This window comes from Ranitomeya imitator, chromosome 1 (genome assembly GCF_032444005.1).
Source record: "Ranitomeya imitator isolate aRanImi1 chromosome 1, aRanImi1.pri, whole genome shotgun sequence".
Lineage (NCBI taxonomy): Eukaryota > Metazoa > Chordata > Amphibia > Anura > Dendrobatidae > Ranitomeya > Ranitomeya imitator.
Window position 1 is genome coordinate 873,367,707 of NC_091282.1, and position 16,490 is coordinate 873,384,196.

General features: G+C 38.3%; 1 protein-coding gene across 2 annotated transcripts in view; it reads right to left on the reverse strand.

Annotated features, from left to right (window-relative positions):
- The window catches only part of ANTXR2 (ANTXR cell adhesion molecule 2), a 398,739-nt gene that overhangs the window by 130,277 nt on the left and 251,972 nt on the right, over positions 1-16,490 (reverse strand). For both annotated transcript variants that reach the window (XM_069742748.1, XM_069742756.1), the window contains 2 exons: positions 6,680-6,775; positions 1,575-1,622 (listed from right to left, as the gene is read on the reverse strand). In XM_069742748.1, the coding sequence (XP_069598849.1) occupies positions 1,575-1,622; positions 6,680-6,775 (144 nt within the window). The remainder of the gene's footprint in view (positions 1-1,574; positions 1,623-6,679; positions 6,776-16,490) is intronic.

A 16,490-nucleotide genomic window follows, 5' to 3' on the forward strand; every position in this document is an offset into this window, starting at 1 on the left:
TTATACTCGAGTCAATAAGTTTTCCCAGTTTTTTGTGGCAAAATTAGGGGGGTCAGCTTATACTCGAGTATATACGGCTGCAAACAAACTAAAAATGGCACATCAACTTAAACAGGCATGCAAAAGTCATACACAAAAACCACTACTTGTATAATTCTATTGTGCACGACAAAAACAAAAGCAATTTCTTTTTCTGAAGTGTTGTCAAGTTCACTTCTATGTATTTTTTTTTCTGCTTTCACTTTTTTTTCTCTTTTCCAATAACTTTTCTATTTATCAGTCAATTTCCATATGAAGACTAGTTTCTCAATATAACTACAGCTGTTCTGTGAAGGCCTCAGAGATTTGTTTCATAACATTAGGGATCAAGCAGCATTATGAAAACCAAGGAACACACCATAAAGGTCAGGGATAAAGTTGTGGAGAAAAATAAAGCAGGGTTAGATGATAAAAAACAGCTCAAGCTCTGAACATCTCATGGAGCACTGTTCAACTGATCATTCAACAATGGAAGGAGTATGCAACAACTGCAAACCTATGAAGGCATAGTTGTCTACCTAAACTGACATTGCAAGAAAGGAGAGCACTAATTGGAGACGCAGCCAAAACGCCCATGGTCACTTTGGAGGAACTCCAAAAATTTGTAAAAGTTGAATACATTTACAAACTACTGTATATATTCCTTTATTTTTAAATTTTCTTGTTGCTTTTTTCTTGTTATAAAATGTTATTTTATGTTATGTTATTCACATGAAGTATATTGTTGTTATGAGATGACTTCTTTACAAGCAGTACTAAAGAGAAGTGACATGCTTGATAAAGGGGTCTGCCTCGAAATATTGTCCACGCAATTTTCTAGAGCGATATCTCCATAGTGTTCTTTTTTGTGCATGTAGCTTGTGAGTGTTTTCTCACAGACGACGTATCGTGTAGTCCTTGAACTCCTTTTCTATTATACTGTATGCTATTTTACTAATAATAGATAAAAGAAAAATGACAGCAATTTTTTGAAAAGCAGTTTAGGGGTCTAAGTGCTTCCTTGGTGTTTTTTTTGTATTCATAAGATGATGGTATGGGAATATTGACTAATCCGCATTAACATTCAGCTACTGACATCCCTAATTATTTATTACTAGATTGTGGCCCGATTCTAACGCATCGGGTATTCTAGAATATGCATGTCCCCGTAGTATATGGACAATGATGATTCCAGAATTCGCGGCAGACTGTGCCCGTTGGTGATTGGTCGAGACAACCTTTATGACATCTACATCGATACTGTGCCCGTCGCTGAATCAAAAACGTGGGATTTCTACGTACTTTATGACATCATCATCGCTGTGCCCGTTGCTGATTGGTTGAGGCCTGGCGGCCTCGACCAATCAGAGACGCGGGATTTCCAAGACAGACAGATAGACGGAAAAACCCTTAGACAATTATATATATAGATATTGATATTGTATCCCAAGGATAGGCCATCATTAATACAGTAGCGGCTATCACCTTTAAGTTCCAAACAGCCTATTAATTTAACTGAAATGGCACTGCAACAAAATACAGCATTACACAATTACCTCTTCAACAGGAGCAGGTGGTGGAGGTGGGGGTGGATCTTTTATGACCTAGAAAAAACAAATTTATGCTTAGACTTTCCATTTAAAAAAAAAGTGTGTGTATATATATATATATGTATATATATATATATATATATATACATACATACTGTATATATATGTATGTCAGCATTTATCACTAGCTACTCAAATAAATTCTAAACAGTCCAACATTGTTGTTACCATTACATAATGTGTGTTTATTTAATGTAATGTTCTGTTGTAATAAATATCCACAGCTTTTTCCATGACCCTAGTGATCTGGATAATGTACATTCATTGTGGTATTTTATTTACTTAATTTGAATTAGTTTAATGATAAAGTATAGAAAAATCATCCATTTTTATAATGTGCATTTGCAAGAAACTGGCATCCTTATTTAAAAACAGTGGTTAATTCGTTTATATATATATATTATTTTAGCTTTTCATATCAACAAATTAGGTACACTAATTACATAATCTCTTAAAATAATTACTCTTTTAAAATCTATTTAAATGTAAATACAACAAATAGAAGCTAAATATTAGAAGTAAAAAATATAAAATGGGAAAAAAATCAAATCGGGTAAAACGGTGCATAAAGTACCGTTATCTATCTATCTATCTATCTATCTATCTATCTATCTATCTATCTATCTATCTATCCATCTCATATCTATCTATCTATCTATCTATCCATCTCATATCTATCTATCTATCTAGGAAAAGAAGAGAGACATGTTTGTTCACTTAACTGTAGGTTGATAACCTGAGAGTGGCATGTACAGTACAACAGGGACCCACCAAAGGAAGGTCACCTTGCCATGGTTGATGGGCATACATGAATTGGCCAATTTAAGCGCTAAGAACTTTCATTTTTGTAAGTACCTCATTTTTGAGTAGTAAAATCTACATAAAATGTTTTTAATGTTTTTCAGTGTTTTCACATGGCCTAAACATATGAATAGTACTGCTGTGCCTTCTTTTTCTATATAATGCAGTCTTCGCAGCTTGCACATGTTCACAATTAGGAGGTGCTGGTCATTTTTTTATCTATCTATCTATCTATCCCAATTTTAAATTCATTTTTTTAAAATGGTGTTATAAAGTATTCTAATTTACTGAGATAATGACTTTTGGGCTTTCATTGGCTGCAAGCCATAATCATCAACATTAACAGAAATAAACACTTGAAATACATCACTTTGTTTGTAATGACTCTATATAATATGAGTTTCACTTTTTGTATTGAAGAACTGAAATAAATTAACTTTTGATGAAATTATAATTTTGAAAGAAGCACCTGTAAAACTTTGTTTTAAAAAAATTGAAGCTATTGTTTTCATTGGTATAATCTTGTTCAAACTTAATGCACTTTTGTGGGAATGTTTGTGAATTAAAAAATGGCAATTCTGCTGTTTTGCTTTTTATTTTTACATTCTGGCATTTCTTTTTTTTTTCAGAACTGGCAATGCAAAAAAATTGTAATCCTTGGATCACTTGAACGATGTAATGCTATACTCAATCTCAGATTAAGCCCAGCCACAGGATTCATCCAGCTTCAACCCTCAGTAGGCCCCTGACTGCCATGGCAACTAATCAGCACCCAATCATAACTTTGAAGAGAAAAGGAAGTGCCAATGGGTCTTGAAAAGGCATAATTTAAATGATAACTTAACCCCTTTCCAATGTTGGGCATAATAGTACGCCCACATCGGACACCCTCCCTTCGATGTGGGCTCCGGCGATGAGCCCACATCTTTCCTGGTACATGACAGCTGTTTTGAATAGCTGACATATGCCCGCAATAGCCGTGGGTGGAATTGCAATCCACCCCGGCTATTAACCTGTTAAATGCCTCTGTAAAACTCTGACAGCGGTATTTAACAAGCACTTCCGGCAATCGCGCCAGAAATCCGCCCACCAGTGACCCTGTCACGTGATTGCGGGTGACCGATGGGTTGGCATTACAACCAGAGGTCTCCTGGAGACCTCTATGGTTGTTACTGCCGGCTTGCTGTGAGCATCGCCCGGTGGTTGGCGCTCATAGCAAGTGAGTCACTCAGCTACATATATGCGACCTGATAATCATCTGTATGTAGCAAAGCCAATTGGGTTATGGCATCTTCTAGTCTCCCATGGAGACTATTGAAGTATGGCAAAAGTAAAAAAATATTTTTAAAAATATAAAAAAAACTAAAAAAATAAAAAAATTTAAATCACCGTTTCGCGCCATTCAAAATATAACAATTATAAAAAAAATCAAACATACACATATTTGGTATTGCCGCGTTCAGAATTGCCCGATCTATCTATTAAAAAAAGGATTAACCTGATCACTAAATGGCATAGCAAGAAAAAAAGTCAAAACTCCAGAATTATATTTTTTTGGGTCCTGCAACATTGCATTAAAATGCAATAATGGGCGATCAAAAGATTTTATCCGCACCAAAATGGTATAATCAAAAATGTCAGCTCAGCACACAAAAAATTAGCCCTCTTCCAACCCGAGATCAGGAAAAATGGAGACGCTACAGGTATCAGAAAATGGCACAATTTGTTTTTTTTTAACAAAGTTTGGAATTATTTTTCACGACTTAGTTAAAAAAGAACCTAGACATGTTTGGTGTCTATGAACTCAGAATGACCTGGAGAATCATAACGGCAGGTCAGTTTTGGCATTTAGTGAACCTAGTAAAAAAGCCAAACAAAAAACAAGTGTGGGACTGCACTTTTTTTGCAATTTCACTGCACTTGGAATATTTTCCAATTTTCTAGTACGTGACATGGTAATACCAATGGTGCTGTTCAAAAGTACAACTCGTCCTGCAAAAAACAAGCCCTCACATGACCATATTGATAGAAAAATAAAAAAGTTATGGATCTGAGAAAAAGGGTAGCAAAAAATGAAAATGCAAAACCAAAAATACATCTGGTCGTTAAGGGGTTAAAGACACAGATACCCATCATTACATGTATTGTGGATGTTGGGAAAAGTTTAAATGGTATTTATTTATCATCACATTACATAACATGCCATAAATATATATGATAGATGTGTGTCCTACAACCTACATAATCTACCATAAATATATGATAGATGTGAGTCTCAATGCTTGAACCAGGTCCTAGCCTAAAAACAGCTGGTGTCTCCCAACACCCCTATCTCGATAAAGATTTGGGAATCAGCAGTGACAAACTTCTAAATGGTTACTTCTTCATGATATATCCTAGTTTCAAGTGTAATTTCCATGGGAGGCATCTCAATGGTTATCCAGAATGGATTGTTATAATAGGTAACTGGGGAGAAGAAGGCTTTCAACCCAGTCCATAAGACACAGATATGTTTGACTAATCCTGCACAGGCAGGTGCAATAGATCCCTTGGCTTCCTGCCCCAAACATCCAACCTTTACTCTTTCAAGCAGAGGGTTGGACCACATCATCATTCCACCTTTTCAGTCCGCAGTAGCGAGGCCTGGCTAAAAATACGTAACTAGATGACAGCATGGTAATAAGAGAAAGGTGAAAATTGTCAGGGCACGATAGACATTATTTTTTGAAGAGGCAAGGTGAAAATCTGTTGTAAACATACAGTTCACAGTGAATGCAAGTAATATTTTCATATTGGAATTATGGGTTTTAGGCATATTTATCTTAATGATTTGTTATGTTTTTTAATGTGTTCATAAAAAAAGTTAGCTGTCCAAATTTTTGAGAAGAAAAACATTTTGTCCAGAAAAAAAATATAAAGTTGGCAATCCTGATTGCAAGTGTGAGGAGTCATTTACATCTAGGCAGAAAACTCTGCATCTATAGTTATGGCTGGAAGAAGTCTTCAAGGTGATCTGGGCAAAATGGAGAAGAAAAGGTAAGAGAATCATCTTCATCAGAGAAAATGTCACCCATGAGTCAATCAATGTGAATGGTAATTCAGCCTCTGATTGCATGTTACAAGTACTGAAGTCACTCGTTATAAGGTCTGCAGCAAGATGTCCCCTTCCTAATTTATGAAACAACACAGAATATCAGAATATCCTGAGTTTGCCAAGATCAAACCTATATAACATGCTTTAACCTAACTTCCCAACTGGTTTATTTGACGCCTTTGTGTCATCTTAATTTCTAAATTAATTTTGTATATAGATTTGTAAGTTTTAAGTATGTCTAAAAATTGTGCAGCTTTTTTCTCTACTGTATGTATTAAGATATGTGGACCACATTGCACAGTTTTAATACAATGTTGAGTGCTTCAATACACAAAGATTCAATACTTGACAAATATTTGTAGCTTTTTCTTTTAAAAGGGAAAAAAGGTCAAATATTCATGTTTCAGTATTACAGGAAGATAATGTTAAAATAGCAGATGTTTGTATAAAAATGTTTCCCCTGTTTTCATTTTTTTAGTGATGGCAAACAAAACAAGTCAGCTTACCTATGCATTACCAGCGTTTCTAAGAGTGCTTTTAGGCAAAAATGTTGATTGCTTTGATGCTGATTCACTTTGCCCAGTAACAATATCAAATTAAAAACTGCATTCATGATAATCTGGCTACAGTTAGGATATCTAAATGCAAGTGCATCAAAAAGTACATATCCACTAGTAGAGATTACAAAAGCTACTAATATTAAAACTGTTAGCAATAGCTGGCAAGACAGCACCATGGAAAAGTAGAAACTGCCAGCAGGACAAAACACATTACATTACAGATTTAATGAAATAACATTTTATATCTAAAATAAATAAATATATATTTTTACAATGGATTAACATATAACAGATGATGGACTATAATGGACTACAAACCAGCAATTTCATTCCAAGTACATTTCTAAAATATTTCAGTGTGGATGGACCAGGTAATACCTCCCACTTAAGCTGCCCCTTCTAAAACATAAAGACAATGGTTTTAGAGAATTTGTAAACATCTGGCTTATCACTCGTGGCCAGGACACCATATGGACGACCATTTTTATTTATTGTCTCCCTATTTTCTAGTTTCTAGACTTTAATTTCAGAAAGTATAGATGATCAGGAATCCAACGACAATAGAACGGAGAGTTATTCTTAAAATGATAGCTTACCACTTTGCAGCAAAGAGGCCAAAACCACCAAAATAATGCAAGTGCTATTAGAAGCAAGATGACAAGTACTGCAATGATAGCAGGAAGTCCACTGCTCTGTGAACAAAGAAAAAAACATAATTATTTATGCAAGGCAAAATTAATTGTATCTCTGTAATTAACAAAATTAGGAGATGTATTAAAAGTTCAACAATCAAAACACTTTTGCCTTGATTCATCATTTGCATTTTTTTAAATGTAAGCCTCCTTGTCCCCGGTCATATACTTACCCTCCGGCATCCTCACTGTTTTTCAGTTCCTCTCCAGTCCCACGAAACCATCTTGTGAGCGCAAGTTTTGACTGGCCAAAAGTCAAAAGCTATGTTACAAGCGCTCAATGCAAGTCTATGAGAGCCAGAATGAGGCAAGGACGAGGCTCTCATAGACTTGTATTGAAAAGTGACCTCTGCACCGCTCCATGAAACACTGAAGCTGTCGGAAGGTCATTTTTCGCTGCATACTGACAGAAAAGGGGAGAGACGCTGGAAAACGATGAAGGCAGCAGAAGTTGACTTTGAGATAAGGGGCAGGGGAATTACATGTAAAGCACCACTCCAGCGATGGAATTAAAAAAAAAAAACACTGGAGTGGTGCTTAAGTGACTTTCCTTCTTGATCTTTTTGTATTCGTCCAGGTTTTTTGCAACAAATTCTTCAAAATTCCTCACCCAGTTGATGAGCTTTGCCACAATGTCATAAATGGTTTTTATTTTATTCTAGAATGTTTTTAAAGCAAAAAGTTGCATAGTTTACAAAATGTCACAAAAATTGTACCAAAAAGTTTGGGCATACGTAATATCATTCCGGAGGAGCTGGAGAACATTTGCGCAAAAAATGTAGAATATTTTTGAAAAGTTACAAATGCTGAATCAGGTCAAAACACCTGGAAGATGTATATCCAGCCCACAGTGGTGAACTTAAACAAAAATACAGTCGAACACAGAAAAAAGTGACTTTGAAATACACAGAAATGAGAAAATGAATATGGAGCAAACATAAAACATGCACAAAACTAGACAAAAATGGCGCAAAAGCAATGACGAATCTGCTCCCTTGGCATAAAATGATTTTTGTCATTAAGATTTGTGGATTCTAAAGCAACATTGATACCTGGGTTATTAGTTTATTTGCATTATGTAAGGTTTATTACCCTCTTGTATCATCAAAGATACGCTTCACACAATAGCGAATCAAAATTTGTAGAGTTTCAATATCAAATTCATATAAAATCCTCTTCAGAGTTTCTTGCAACAATCTTTCTTCTTGTCTTACATATTATAACTTTTTTTATTTTCACAAAAAAATGTTTGTGGCTTTGCCAGGTTAACACAACGCCTTCCCATGTGGACTTGCAATGGATAAAACTGTGTCTTCTCAGCCAAAACCTAAATCCATAATTCAGCTTTGGAGGAATTTAAAGTGTCTTTCTATCTTTACGGCATATCGACCACACATTTTTATTTCTATGTATGCAGGAATCCACCTATCAGACTTCTTTTAATTGAAACTTACAATGAAAATTGTCTGATGCACCAGGCTTTGATTGCATTGAAAGGTGGCCATTTATATACATTGTTCTCTCTATTTGAAAGAAATAAAACACCACCTTAAGATTTTAATCATTTTCTTTATTAATTATGCATTTTACCCAGAGAATAAGAATGAAATCATAAAAAGCATTGCAAATCAAATCCATAAAAGTTTAAAATGGTATCACGAGGAATCATCATTCCAGCTATTCAGCCATGTCTTAAGACTTTAGTGGCCAAAAGAAGTCCTGCAATTTACAAATAAAGACAAATGTTATGAATCTCTTGACTTGCTAGTTTTTTATTCTATTGTTACTGCCAAAGCAAAAATATTCACCTCAAGCAGCTTTAGGCTCTGCTGGACCTCTCTTAAGATTGCTCTTAAGATTCCATTTGCTTTAAAAGCCAACTGGGTAAATAAAAAAATATGTTAAAGGAAACCTGCCATTAGAGATATGCTGCCAGAACTACAAGCAGCATAAATTGCAGTCTTGCTCTGTGATTGCTGCCAGGTATGTTTTACTCTGAAAGCTGCAGTGGAGTTTGGAAAGCCAGTCAAGGCCTGTCAAGGCCAGTCCTGACCAGTCTGGTGCAGTCTCCAGCCGGCTCCTACCTGTCCTGCTCTGGTTGACTCACAGGTCTTGCCCACGTGTTTACATAAGGATAGACTTGTCAATCAACTGGAGTGGAGCAAGGAGAAGGCAGCTGGTGACCGTATCAGACTGGTTGAGGTCTCAAACGATCCAACATTTCAAAGTAAAAAAAAAAACCTGTGCAAAATGTAAAAAACAACCGGGGCTGCACTTAATCTCTAAACTTTGCATCAAATAATCGGACAATACCACCCTTTTTGTCCAGTTTAAAACGATGTGTAAAAAAGATTTATATTTGCGCTAAAAGACCAGAGAATACAGAGTACCAAACACGCACATATAAAGTATAAGTGGGGGATCCATCAGATAGCTATCTTAAAGATATGCAGCATCTAATAAAAGGAGGACTTCAGAAAGGCTATCTAAACAAGCATGAGTTCGATTTTATTAACACCATCCATAGTAACATAGTAACATAGTAACATAGTTAGTAAGGCCGAAAAAAGACATTTGTCCATCCAGTTCAGCCTATATTCCATCATAATAAATCCCCAGATCTACATCCTTTTACAGAACCTAATAATTGTAGGACTCCATCCTAGAGTCCCATATTTTGATTACCTATCTAAGGTCCATAAGGATCCAATCCACCCACCCAGGAGACATATAATTTCAGTAACAGGAAGCCTTACAGCCAACCTATCCAAATTTGTAGACTGTCACCTACAAAATGTATGTCCTGAACTCCCTTCTCATTTGAAAGATAGCTCCCATATTTTACAAATTTTACAAACTATCCAATGGGAGGTCCATCATTTTATGGGAACTCTTGAAATTACTTCTTTATATATGATTTTTCAACATGAAAAGGGCTGTGAAGCAGTCAATTATTTTATGTCCAAGAATGGCACTACACCAAATGACTAGATTGCCTTTGTTTTAGATTGTATTCAATTTATACTAACCAACAACTATTTTCGCTTCGGGATGCACTACTACTCCCAGCAGTGGGGAACCGCCATGGCGACCAAGTTCGCCCCCAGTTACACTATATGTGGGTAGGTGGGAGGAAGAAACCATTTACGTTGATGGTACACTGCGGGCGAACCTGGTCCTATGGTGGTGTTTCATTGATGGTATTGCTTTTATCTGCATCAAGGCAAACTATCAGGAGAAACCACCAGGTGGCACTCCCCAGCGGTTTATGCTGCCCTGACAGTGAGAACCAAGAGTCTCAGACAGCCTGTGACAACTGTACCCACAGCGCCCGAGAGCTGGGCAAGAAGACACCGTTACAGCAGAGCTGGAATGAGCAGAACACCAGGTGGTGAGTGTACTGAAAGGACCTGTGGTCAATTGACAACAAAGGGGCGGGGCTTAGTGTCCTGTAGCAGGAGTATGCAGGATACTATAGGAACAAAGGGTACAGGAGAAGGGAAAGGGAGTCACCGGACACCAGGGAAAGAATGAGGCAGAGGGAGACGCAATCCAAGACAAGCCGAGGTCAATAAACGGGAGCGGTAACGCAGTACACAAGGATCAAGGAAATAAAGAATAGTCAGGGACGTGGCAGGAGTCAGAAAACCAGAGAAGCAGATACACAGCACAGAATCAAAAGGCAAAATCACACCAGGGAACAGAACCAAGTCAGAATCATACAAGCAAACTAGAATACAGGCACAAGGTACAAACAAACAGAGGTCAACACACTCAGCCAATAGCAAAAGTATAACTGACAGAGATTGGAGCTTCCCAGGGCTATAAGAAGCTCACCCCAAACCAAAGAGAGGCCAATAATAAGCCCCAGGTGTGCAGGTCAGAGCCTGCACTGATCAACACATTAACCCCTGGCGTGCAGGTGAAATCTTGCACTGGGATCATGACAATTTGGTTTGGTGGTCCTATTTTATTGTTAGATTTTATTAATTAACCCCTTCATGACCTTGGGATTTTTCGTTTTTCCGTGTTCGTTTTTCACTCCCCTCCTTCCCAGAGCCATAACTTTTTTGTTTTTCCGTCAATTTGGCCATGTGAGGGCTTATTTTTTGCGGGACGATTTTTACTTTTGAATGAAATCATTGGTTTTAGCATGTCGTGTACTAGAAAACGGGAAAAAAATTCCAAGTGCGGTGAAATTGCAAAAAAAGTGCAATCCCACACTTGTTTTTTGTTTGGCTTTTTTGCTAGGTTCACTAAATGCTAAAACTGACCTGCCATTATGATTCTCCAGGTCATTACGAGTTCATAGACACCTAACATGACTAGGTTATTTTTTATCTAAGTGGTGAAAAAAATTTCCAAACTTTGCTAAAAAAAAAAAAAAAAAAAAAAAAAATTGCGCCATTTTCCGATACTCGTAGCGTCTCCATTTTTTGTGATCTGGGGTCGGTTGAAAGCTTATTTTTTGCGTGCCGAGCTGGCGTTTTTAATGATAGCATTTTGGTGCAGATATGTTCTTTTGATCGCCCGATATTGCATTTTAATGCAATGTTGCGGCGACATAAAAAACGTAATTCTGGCGTTTCGAATTTTTTTCTCGCTACGCCGTTTAGCGATCAGGTTAATGCTTTTTTTTAATTGATAGATCGGGCGATTCTGAGCGCGGCGATACCAAATATGTGTAGATTTGATTTATTTTTTTATTGATTTATTTTGATTGGGGCGAAAGGGGGGCGAGTTAAACTTTTATATTTTTTTTATTTTTTTCACATTTTTTTAAACTTTTTTTTTTTACTTTTGCCATGCTTCAATAGCCTCCATGGGAGGCTAGAAGCAGGGACAACGCGATCGGCTCTGCTACATAGCAGCGATCTGCTGATCGCTGCTATGTAGCAGAAATGGAGGTGTGCTGTGAGCGCCGACCACAGGGTGGCGCTCACAGCCACCGGTCATCAGTAACCATAGAGGTCTCTAGGACCTCTATGGTTACCATCCTGATGCATCGCCGACCCCCGATCATGTGACGGGGGTCGGCGATGACGTCATTTCCGGCCGCCCGGCCGGAAGCGGTAGTTAAATGCCGCTGTCTGCGTTTGACAGCGGCATTTAACTAGTTAATAGGTGCGGGCAGATCGCGATTCTGCCAGCGCCTATTACGGGCACATGTCAGCTGTTCAAAACAGCTGACATGTCCCGGCTTTGATGCGGGCTCACCGCGGAGCCCTGCATCAAAGCAGGGGATCTGACCTCGGACGTACTATCCTGTCCGAGGTCAGATAGGGGTTAATTGAATAAAAATCACTATTTTTTAAATTTCACAGCCACCACCAGCACCAAAGAAATTAATTTCTTAGATCTAAAGATTTTTATTGATGAAAAAACAATTCAAACTCAGGCGTACCACAAACCTACAGATTCCAACAACTATATCTCTTTAGATAGTTGTCATCTTCCGAACTGGCTCATAAACGTCCCCAAAAGCCAGTTATAAGAGCTCACAGAAATTGCTCAAGACCAAAGGATTTTGATATAGAAGCTGACACCTTAATTGAATGTTTCCACCACAAAGGATATGATAATGAGCGACTTAGGGTACCGTCACACTATACGATTTACCTACGATCACGACCAGCGATATGACCTGGCCGTGATCGTAGGTAAATCGTAGTGTGGTCGCTGGGGAGCTGTCACACAGACAGCTCTCCAGCGACCAACTATGCCGAGGTCCCTGGGTAACCAGGGTAAACATCGGGTAACTAAGCGCAGGACCGCGCTTAGTTACCCGATGTTTACCCTGGTTACAAGCGTTAAACTAAAAAAAAAAAAACAGCACATACTTACATCTGGTGTCCGTCAGGTCCCTTGCAGTCTGCTTCCCGCACTCAGTGACTGCCGGCCGTAAAGTGAAAGTGAAAGCACAGCCGCTGTGCTTTCACTTTCACTTTACGGCCGGCAGTCACAGTGCGGGAAGCAGAGACGGCAAGGGACCTGACGGACACCAGAATGTAAGTATGTGCTGTTTGTTTTTTTTTAGTTTAACGCTTGTAACCAGGGTAAACATCGGGTAACTAAGCGCGGTCCTGCGCTTAGTTACCCGATGTTTACCCTGGTTACAAGCGAACGCATCGCTGGATCGCATCGCTAGATCGCTAGATCGGTGTCACACACACCGATCTAGCGATGACAGCGGGAGATCCAGCGATGAAAGAAAGTTCCATACGATCTGCTACGACGTACGATTCTCAGCAGGATCCCTGATCGCTGCTGCGTGTCAGACACAGCGATATCGTAACGATATCGCTGGAACGTCACGAATCGTACCGTCGTAGCGATCAAAATGTTATAGTGTGACGGTACCCTTACACAAAAAAGACAGCTAGTGGAAAAATTTCCTTGAGAACAAAGAAAAAATAGTAAAAACAGTAATCATTTAATAAATGACAAAGTTCCTATCATAACGCAGTATAACGCTAACAGCAAAATTCGAAAAAGATTGTATGTAAGCACTGGAGTATTCTAAACGAGGACAAAGTTTTTGGGGGACTAATAGCAGAACATCCTAGATTTATCTATAGGAAGGCAAACAACTTGGGGAACATGATAGCTCCTACGATCTCTAAACCACTGGGTTTGGGGGTCTATTTCTCTTAACAGCCTCCCTCTGTTTTTTTCATGTAGAAAATGCTTACCATGCAAAAAATTAGACACCAAAAAACAATTCAATATTTTCAATCAATCAACAGTAGTCAGCATTAAAGATTTTATCACTTGTGCCACCCAGGGGGTAATATATGGCATAACATGCTCCTGTGGGTAATTATATATAGGGCGAACCACATGCAACAATGAGCGTAAGGATTGGGGAACATCTGCGCAACATTAGCAATAAATTCACGGGCCATCCTCTATCCCAACAATTTTTAAGGTATCATAGGGGTTCAACCCTAGAACGCATACCCATAGAAATCTACACATTCACGCACCTGGGGCCTTTTAGGCCTGTTTACAATTATCATGGAATAACTCAAATAAAAATACTTTTCAAAGTTTATTGCAAAGTAAGGATGCATTCCCACTAGCGCAGGGGTCCGCCAGGATGGGATTCCATAATGGATCTGACCTCCTGGTGACCCCAGCTAAGGCTGGCGGGCGCATACCTGGGGCCTCGCAGGCCTGCCAGGTTACTTGTTTTCTATTTTCTGTAAAATTACTTTAGTTAGAATTTTGAAACTCTAGGTATTCCTCAGGTATATAGTTGTTAGTAATTTCCAGTTGTTCATATATTTTTATGTTATAGGCATTTCGGTATAATAACCTTTTTTGGGGACTACCCCATATTCACGCACCTGGGGTCTTTTAGGCCTGTGTGCAAATAACACGGAATAACTCAAATAAAAATACTTTTCAAAATTTATTTTACAATTGCAAGGTAAGGATGCAATCAAACTAGCGCTGGAGTTCTCCAGAAGGGGATCCGTAATGGATTTAACCTCCTGGTGACCCCAGCTAAAGCTGGCGGAATTCCGCCATTCCGGCAGCCTTAGCTGGAGTTACCAGGAGGTCAGATCCATTATGGATCCCCTTCTGGAGAACTCCAGCGCTACTGGGAACACAGCCTAAGATGTGTATATTTCAAAACATAATTATGTGCATAAAACAACAAAAAAGTAAGTAAAAGGGCACGCCAAATATAGGCATTCTATATGCAATTTTGTTATGAAAACATTTTTTGGTTGTAGCAAACTTGGTGCAGGAATATTTATTTGTAACTTTACATATTCCCCCTACAATTCTCGCATATTATTTTTTCGGCTGAATGTTCCTTGCATACATTTTGTCCGCGAGTAGAACAGAAACACTCCGATTTTCTTTCCTTCTTTGCTGGACAAATATAGCAGCGCTTTCTTTTTTTTCCTCTTTGCTCTGGATGTTCCAGAAAGTGTATTCCACATCTGATCATTGCCTCCGTAATTTGCCTTGATAAGCATATTATGCTGCTTCTCTCCATCATAGTATGCATCAAAAGTTCATAACAAAGTTCTGTCAAAAATAGACGTCTCTTGTCTTTCCTGTTGGCATGGAATTCTGGATTAGTTTGACAATAAACAATGTAGCTATTGAGGGCTGACACATCAAGGATATTAGAAAAAAGGGCAACAGGCCAACGTTTAGTCTGCCTTTTGCACGAATACTCTCCAATCATTTTTTCCATCTTGTCGACACCTCCTTTTGTCTTATTATAATGCAGTATGATTTCAGGGTTTTTTTTCCTGTCATTGGTGTCAATACTTCCATCATGATGCATTGTACTCAGTAATATCACGGATTTTTCTTTCTTGGCTTTATAAGACACCATTGTTGCTTGATTGCAGAAACCGAATACACTCTCGTAGATTGCTCGCTGTGCATTGTGCTTCATGATTGGAGGAATTTCGCGGCGGTTTGGCCTCATAGTACCAACAAGTGTAAGTTGCTTTTGAAGCAAAAAGTTGGCCATTTCAAAATTGGTAAAGTAATTATCCATTGTAATATTTTTTCCTGAATTGAAAATTGATAGAGCAAGTGTTTTTACTATGTTGGAACATAGGTCTTTCTGGACTGAAGCATCAGCTTCTTTGCCACAGTAAATCAGACCATTCATCCCATAATAGCTTGCTGAATCGCACATCCAGAACATTTTTATGCCATACTCAGCTGGCTTACTGGGCATATACTGAATGAATTTGCACCGTCCCCTAAAGGCAAGAAGTTGCTCGTCCACTGTCACATTATCACTGGAATGGTAAAGCTTTGTACAGTTGTTGATAAAAAGATTCCAGATATAGCTAATAGGGGCTAATTTATCGATTGCCAATCTCACAGGGCGAGTTCTCTATTCATCAAAACGAAGGCATCTCCGAATACCCTCAAATCTATTGATGGACATAGTAGCTTTGTAGTGTGGATCTGCAAATGGGTTCTGAAATAACTCTCTGATTGGAACATCGTATTATTTTGTCGACCCTGCCAGAAGGGTAAGGCCAATATAAGCATATAGTTCCTCTTTAGTTATATTTTTCCATGTTTTTTTTCTTCCTGACGCAATACGTTTTCCTTCTACGTTAGTACACAAAACTATCTCATCTGCAATATCATCCGAAACAAATTTACAGAAAACATCTCTTTTGTACATGAATTGGGGAATTCCGACAGCTCCTTGAGCAACTCTAATAATGTTATGTGATGGGGTACGTGCAGGAGCCGCAGCAGTACTGTTCCAAAAAATATTAGTTTTAGATGTTCTATTTGAACGTTCTGCTGGATCCACTACTTCTCCATCATCTGAAGAATCGCTGGACGATGAAGTTGATACATTAGCTGGTGGCATGTACTCTTCATCGAACAAATAAATTTCACTTTCTTCATCACTATTGAAAACAATCTCCTCGATTTCATGGTCAGTCAATCCCCTGGAAGTAGACTGTGCCATTGTAATTTTAGATGTCAGTAAACTAAAAAGAAAAAAATATATATATTACAATCAGGCTTGTGCACTGTAAACAGTATGTGATAAGACTCTTTGTTAGGGTCCCAGCACACCAAGCGATATAAAGCGGGTAAAGTGCAGCCCCCCTCCTCTTACCTTCAACAGATCACTTTCTAGTAGTGCAGTAGAGGCCTCTGGTTTTGGAGCTCAGAAAGTTTCTATTTCCAGACAAAAGAAAGCTGACTT